This window comes from Drosophila kikkawai, chromosome 3R, assembly GCF_030179895.1.
Source record: "Drosophila kikkawai strain 14028-0561.14 chromosome 3R, DkikHiC1v2, whole genome shotgun sequence".
NCBI lineage: Eukaryota > Metazoa > Arthropoda > Insecta > Diptera > Drosophilidae > Drosophila > Drosophila kikkawai.
In genome coordinates this window covers 15,974,849-15,982,513 of record NC_091731.1, presented here as the reverse complement: position 1 = coordinate 15,982,513, position 7,665 = coordinate 15,974,849, and the positions used below count along the sequence as shown (strand labels likewise).

Here is a 7,665-nt window from a genome sequence, read left to right as displayed (position 1 = left end):
AGGCAACCGTAAAAGTTCCGATGTTGCAGCTAGAACCCTTTGGGAATTATAGAGGCAACAGTAAGAGTGCCCATGTTGTAGATGCCCCTAGTGAACTTTTGTTACTTTCTAGATTCATACACCCACAAATATAATGCCTAGACTTATAAAATTAATAAGAGTATATTGGAGTAAGCATATATTCTTATTAATCTCATAACTTTAAGTTACCGGGTATTAAGTAGTCGAGGCAATGACCACAATACATTTCTCTCTACAAATAAAACTGGGTGTAGTTAGCTTGGTAAATACTCAGACACTAAACAGTAAGCGTTACAAACTCTAAATATCGGTTTAAAGCCATATCTGCCGATAGAAGATAAACTTAATTATAGAAAATTCAATTCGGCAATCAGCTGCTCCGGCTGCTTTCGGGCAGCTGCCTCTGGATCGATAAATCAATGAAATCGTCGCCCTGCATTTAAAATTTGAATATTAATGAACCCTTTTCCAGCACTTTCACTGCAGGAGTTTATCATCGTGTGAATGAAGCCACACACACAGATGAAAGTGGAGGTGGGGGGGAATGGGCACAGGTGTAAGGTGTAAATTGTGTCTTTTCCCGCAAAGGATTTCCAGACTCAAGGACCTGGCATAATTAACGCCGCGGCTTTTCCCACGCCGCTGCCACCGTGTGTGTGTGTGTATCTAATAGATACACTAATAGCCGCCAAGAACAAAGAAGGAAATGGGCAGAAGAAATTAGAATTATAAAAAATACAGAAGCGCTAAACGCGGCAAATCAAACGGGCCGCTCGGCGCGGCGAGACTCAATCACAAAAAAAAAAAAAAAAAAACCAAATGCTCAAATATTTGTGTGATTAGTCCTTATCAACAGCCGCTCTCCCCGGGCGCAGCGTCAGGTAGTATTCTTTTCGGGGTCTCGGTAAAGGTCCGGGATGGGCTCGACCTCGGGACCCACTGCGGCTAAAGTCGGGCGCTGAGCCTGCGGTGGTCGCCGCTGCCGCTGTCGATTCCTTTCTCGTTTAGCATCCTGCTGCGACGGCAATTGGTTTCGATTTTCGAATTTCGATTCTTCCTTAATAGACCTTTGGCCCCTTTGTCTTCAGACGCCTTGACGCCTTTGTGCCGCCGTCTTTTCTTCTTCCGTTGCTGCCACTGCCACTGGCTCAGCCAATCTTTTGTTCTCAGCTGGCTGATTGTTGCTGCAATTCACATTTGTTTCAATTAAAAGGATTTGGAGTTGTTTGTTGGCCCTGGAGGTGTCAGCATATGCCTTCTTCAAGTTGTCTAAAACGTGTGGACAATTGCAAATTGGCTGACATTAAACTGCTGCAGGACGACGCAGAGCGGCAGGGATCACAGAACTGGATTTCTAACTAGGGGAAATCGTAAAAAAAAACTTAAGGATTAAAATTCATCAACAATATGAACTAACTTCAACCGACTAAAATTTGTAACCTTTTGAGTTAAAAAGTATTAGTCTTAAAATTAGTAAAATAATAAAATTGAAATTAGAGGATATAGTAATTCAATAAAATAATTAAATGCTCAGAATGTATTTTTAAGAATTTTAATATTTTAAAAGTGTTCATAGTATTTTACATTTTTAATTAAAATCATAAAATCCTTTTGAAGAATATTTAATAAGTGTTTTTAAACTAAATATGGAAGGGATTATAAAAATATTCTTATTTTGTATACCAAGAGTGCTATTAACTAAATGTTCTATAAGAATGCAATAAATATTCAAAGAGTTTCTGAAATCAGTCTGTTTCATTTTTCCAAAAAAAATATATAATGGAAACCGTTCAAAAATGTATTAAAAATGTATTAAACATTTTTGAACGGTTCCTAAATGTATTAAACATTTTTGAACGGTTCCTAAGTCCTAAAATCGTCAAAGATCCAAATCTTATAAAGCCCACATCTATCCAATAAAGCCGCCGGTTCTGTCAATAACGCTCTGCTCCATTTGCATTGAGTATGATGATGGCCAGGCAAGAAGTATCTTTATTATGACACTAAATAAACAAGTGAGAAGGAAACGAGTAATCCAAACAATAAGTTTCAATTAAACAGAGTGGCACCTAGCCAATATTCCGAAAAAAAATAGGAAATACTCTCCAAGTCAACCAACCACAACTGGCTTCATTTTCATTCTCAGACTCGAATTAATTTCAAAATGCCAGCAAATTTATGCGCATTTTTATTTCCCTTACCCACGGTCTCTCTAGTTTTCCTAGTTTTGTTTTCGTTTTTTTGTTCTCCCAAATTAATTGTTCGTTTTTCTTACAGCAAATTAATTGCAAACGCTTGACAATTAAACGCGGGCTGCCTTCGGGGGTCATCGTCATTAATGCTAACTGTGTGAGGGGGCTCTTCGAGTGGGGCGGAGGGGGAGGGAGGGTTTAGGGGCTTTTGGGGAGCAGATGCCGCTGCTAGCGCCGCTGCCGACGTCATTTGAAGTTGTGAAAACTTTGCTGCGAACCAAAAATACTAAATACAGTCTCGTTACAATCTGAGGAGCGTCGCCTGCTCCATCTCGCTCTCGCACCGCGTGCGCCATCCCGCTTGCACACTAGTCGTATGATGAACGCCATAATTACCGTTACGTATACGCCACCATTGCTATTTTTTGTTGCTGTAGCCGATTGGTGCTAAGAGCCGTGCAGAGCGAGATGGCAGCACCCAGGGGTTATAGCTGGCTCTCGCTCTAACCAGAAACAGGTTTCAGCTCTCTCGTCAGAAAGATTGAGAGAGAGCGAACGGCGCCGCGACGCGAACGTCGACGCAGCTTGTTTTGCAGTTATGATTTGATTGCCGAGGCCGAGAGGTTTAACCACCGACAAACGAGACACGAACGACACGAATAGAGAGAGGGCGAGATGCTAAGGAGCCGAGCGCGAGCGAGAGCGGGCGAGGGTGAGAACGAGATGGGGCGAGGGAGGCGGCGGCGGCAGAGCAGAGAGCGGCGGCAGCGACTGCGGCGGCAGCAAAAGAACTGAAGAAATATCGACGTGTCTAGTTAGCAAACCAATCTTCAATCTAGTTTCGAACAGTTGACTGCGAGTTGTCGAGTTGAGAGGTCCTATACCGTTGGATCAGCTATAGATCGCTGTAGTCGTTATAGTCGTGCCGATGATACCTTAGTTAGTGCTGACTAATCACCGAAACCAATATCAACGAGAAATCAGTGAACAAATACAGTTTAGTGCCACCTAACACACAAAAAAGAAAGAAAGGAAGAACTCCCTGAGAATCCTCCAAGTGCTATATTTCGAACCTAAATGCTCTGCCCTCCAACCATGCGTCCGGCCAGTCCCGCCGAATCCGAGATCTCCGTGGGCGGAGCCCCCAGCCCGCTGCCCACGCAGCATCCGCATCCGCACCAGCATCCGCATCAGCATCCGCTGCACCATCCACGTGCCAGCACCATTGACCTGCTGCAGCAGCAGCAACTGCTGATGCAGCAACATGCCGCCGCAGCCGCTGCTGCCGCCGCCGCCGCTGCAGCAGCCGCCGGACTCAGCCGGAGTGCCGTCGGCGGTCTGCCGGAGGATTACTTCCAGCCGCTCAAGCGTCTGCGCATGTCCTCTTCCTCGTCGGAGCCCAGGGAACACACACCCAGTCCGCCGGCCGCCGCTCCGGAGCCGCAGTCCGCCGGACAAACCAACACCAATACCAAGTCGGCCATTGAGGGCGTCAAGAGCTTCTCCATTGCGGACATATTGGGTCACTCGGAGAAGCAGCGTGAGGAGTCCGTTTCGCCGCCACCCAGCTCCAATCTCCTGGCCCCGCCCGCCTCTCGCCCCAGTGCCACTTCCGGCGGACTCTTGCAGCCGCGCACGGAACCTCTGGATGTACATCCGGCGGCGGCGGCTGCCATGCTGCTCCCAAGCGGACAGATTGTCCGGCCATGGGATCACCTCCTGGGCCCTGCCATGCCCGTCCGACCCTTTATACCCTCCGCCCTGCTGCACTACGAGCAGCGCCTGGCCCTTGACTACCATCGCCAGCTGCAGGAGCACTTCAATGCCCAGGCCCAGCTGCTGCGGCACATGGGCATGGACATTATTCCTTCGGAGAGCGGCTCGGACCGCTCCAGTTCGGCGGCCAGCGACTGCTGTTCGCCCGAGATTGCCAGGGACTCGGCGGCTGCCGTGGCTGCCGCCTCCGCCGCCGCTGCCCGGCACAGCCACAGCCCCCAGTCGTCGGCACAGCCAGGAGCCAGTGGATCCACCAATGCAGCGAGTCCATCGCAAGGAGGAGCAGCCGGAGCAGCGGCGAATACCAACAATGCTGCCGCCGTGGCCAAGGCCAAGGCCAATGGCACACCACTGGATGCTCTGTTCCAGATGACCACCAAGGACTTTGACGAGTCGCAAGGTAAGCATCCCAAATTGAAGCTTTAGGGGGTTTACTTGGGGGTAAGAAGGAGCCCCATTGTGGCTCCGCTTGACAAATGTCTTAATTTCCGTAATGGATTTACGCGATTTCTTAATTAGAATAAAAGCTTCCAATTTGTTAGCGGGGAATCGACAGAGCAGCAGCTGAATATTCAGCTTATTATGATGATGTTTTGCCATTTATCAATCAGCAAATTCGAATTTCGTTTAATTGAAATAAATGGTCTCATTCTCCTCTGTCCCCCCGTAATTTTTCAGTCTTTTGTTATGTAAATTCCCCAAAAAACCGAATCAATATTTGGGCTTTTAATTAATTGGCAGCATGCGCCACTCGCACGGGGTATAAAAAGTCGAGAGATACATTTTGAGACGGGCGAACTTTGTTCTTTGGATATGCAATCAGAGAGGCAGGAAAATCTGTGCCTTGATACTCGTCCGAGCTCATTTAGTGGGCGTTTTAGTACTACTAGTACTCCCCGAACTCCACGCAGTGATTTCATGGCAATTAATGGTTAATAGTCCCCCCAACTGTCCGCATTAGTTGTGTATTTGTGTAGTCGTGTCGATTCTGCAGCGATTAGCAACAATTAGCCGAGCGGTGCATTACCTAATCGAGTTTTGTTGTTGCGGCCCGATGCTCGTCGAACAATTAACATGCCGTTTCCATTTGTTGCTACTCAAAACTAATGGCCGGGCCAACTCTAGCCCCGACCACAATAATATTAGTAGTGGTTGGTCGGCGGTGGCCGAAGCTCCTCGAGTCGTAAACATGTTTTAAAATACACTGAACGGGCGATTAGCGACGACACTCGGCCGTTGTATAAGGCTGTATCTTTGGGGGTATTAAGTTGACAAAATATACTACACATATTACTGTTTATCATGGATTGTATAACTCGCAGACGAAATATTTACGACGCATCGTACCCATGGAAGTTTCAGCTTCGGGAGGCGTCCCATCGTTTGTCTATCAGCAGTTTAGGAGTAGTCGCTGCGATAGGCAGCTGTGAGGACATGGAGCTCCATTAATTTATGAGGAGTGCCCATTAGCATCACTCACACTCTGGTGTGTAGATATAATTACCCTGAAACGTAGCCCTAGCCGGTTCCTTGTGGTTATACATCAACTGGTTTCTAGAGAGAAAACCCACCAGACGCTGTGTCGCCTAGACTCTGCACTAATCCTAATTGCAATTCCCAGTATTCTCGCCAAATTAAAACATAAAAATCCCGGAGGAACAACTGTTGCTACCCAGGCAAACGCAGGTTCCCCGAAAATCGATCGGGTTTCCCTTACTTAAACATACGGAACATCACAACAAAACTCCTCCTAACTAAGGACCCAATTTATGCCTTGTAAGTGGACACCTGAGAGGGGAAAAGGATACCCAAGTGGCCTGCCCATTTCTCTTTCGCTTACCCCTAGGAGATAAGTCAGGGAAATTACTTAATGAGTCTCCGATAAAAAACAAATACAAGAGAGACCGGGGGAGAAAGGCTCTGGAGAAAGAGAGGCGTGCAGTCAAGTGCCTAATGGGTTTTGGGTTACAAAACGTGCTCGAGATAACAAATGACCAAATTATGCGTTTGCATTTCGAATATGTATATACATATATGTAAAACGGGTATACCCACACTCATGGCTTGGATGGGCCTGCCGTCCGGACTCTGGAGACTTCGTTTGCATTCGGTTGGAGGGCATTTAATTAGTTTTTAATGTCGATCTAGTTTGTTTGACAAGCAATCGGAATGGGTGTGAAGCTGGAACCGGTTAGCCAATATTCAGCAATCAATATTCAATATTCAATAAATTCAAATATATATGCTGATGATCTTGCCATCACATTGTTTCGATCGAAGTGGCTTTGATTGGCACCGCTTCTGGCAATGGGCACTGGGCTTGTACCAGGAAACGTTATGCAAACACAATCAGAGCTCTAAGTACGGGTCAGTGGCTCATTAATCAAGCGGGGTACCACTTAAAACTGATTTGTAGGTGTCAATAATTATTATAAATCACACCGCAAACGAGACAAATGAGCAGCGGCCGCCTTGCATAATGCCCGAGAAAGCTGAGCTCGCGTCATTAGAGCCACCAGCCCAATGAACGCCCACTGCAGCCCGTGCAATCAATCAGCGTGAAATTATAGACTCCGAGTCGAGAGCCCGAGACCTCAAACTGCAGCTGTGTTCGCAATTGCATTCATCAAATGTATCAATCGTGGCATTTGAATCAACACTAGCTCGGCAATTAAAATTAAAGGCAAAGTTGCTTGTTAACAACCGGTTTTAGGCCAAGAGTCAGGGAATTTAGAGCTACAAACTAAGTAAATGGGTATTAATATGAATTTTAAAAGATTCTTAACTAATTTCCTTTCCTCTTCTCTATTTCCAGATAAATCCCACTTGGACATCTTCTCGAACCGTCCGCAGCCGAAAAAGAAGCGCAAATCGCGCACCGCCTTCACCAATCATCAGATCTTTGAGCTCGAGAAGCGCTTCCTGTACCAGAAGTACCTGTCTCCGGCGGATCGTGATGAGATCGCCGCCTCCTTGGGCTTGTCCAATGCCCAGGTGATCACCTGGTTCCAGAATCGCAGGGCCAAGCAGAAGCGCGACATTGAAGAACTGAAGAAGGATTTTGATAGCGTGAAGGTCTTCTCTGCTCACAAGTCCTTCTTGGAAAATGTCAATGACTTGAGCATTTTAAAGAAAAAGCCCATGCATGAGGCCGATATGGTGGGCTTGGCCGCTGCAGCCGCCGCTGCTGGCATGGTGGTCCCGGTGCCGGGATCAGCCCAAATGGGCGGAGCGCCGCCCAAATGAGGGCGCGGCCAGGTGCGCACCGAACCGCCAAGGCAACCCAATGATTGGTACAGAAAGTGAGCAATGAGGAGACGAGTATTTTGTTTAATTTTGAGTCGAGTGCCCCGGGAGTTGGGAGTAGCTATGCCCAAACGGATATCCCCAAGCACTGGACGACGGCCAAAGGAAGTGCCAAGACACCCCAACAAGAGGTGTCCAAGGCCACGACATGTGGGGCAAAGGCAACACTCTAAGCCAGCCTCGATTGGAGATAAATCCAGCAGCTCAGCCAGGACCAAGGCCTTATTATGGGCCAGTGAACAAGCCAGAACAATCACAGCCGGAAACGGAAACGGAAGTGAATATGGAACCAGCCAGAACCAGAATCCGGCATCAAAGCCAGGAACACAACTATTAGAACCATCGTAAATCGGCTCTTTTCAGAGCCACC

At 47.3% G+C, this 7,665-nt stretch overlaps 1 protein-coding gene across 1 annotated transcript; it reads left to right on the top strand.

The window, feature by feature from the left end:
- The first annotated feature begins 3,290 nt into the window (after window positions 1–3,290).
- Window positions 3,291–7,235, top strand: lbe (ladybird early). The gene is made up of 3 exons (XM_017180123.3): window positions 3,291–4,247; window positions 4,326–4,389; window positions 6,805–7,235. Exons 1-3 carry the CDS (start codon window positions 3,291–3,293, stop codon window positions 7,233–7,235), a joined length of 1,452 nt encoding a protein of 483 aa, XP_017035612.1.
- The last annotated feature ends 430 nt before the right edge of the window (window positions 7,236–7,665 follow it).

Bases quoted from the DNA above. Each gene is read 5' to 3' on its own strand.
- lbe (XM_017180123.3), top strand. From the start codon at position 3,291: ATGCTCTGCCCTCCAACCATGCGTCCGGCCAGTCCCGCCGAATCCGAG. The intron at 4,248-4,325 runs GCAGCGAGTCCA...GCCAAGGCCAAG, and splicing joins GAGCCAGTGGATCCACCAAT to GCCAATGGCACACCACTGGA. The intron at 4,390-6,804 runs GTAAGCATCCCA...CTCTATTTCCAG, and splicing joins GGACTTTGACGAGTCGCAAG to ATAAATCCCACTTGGACATC.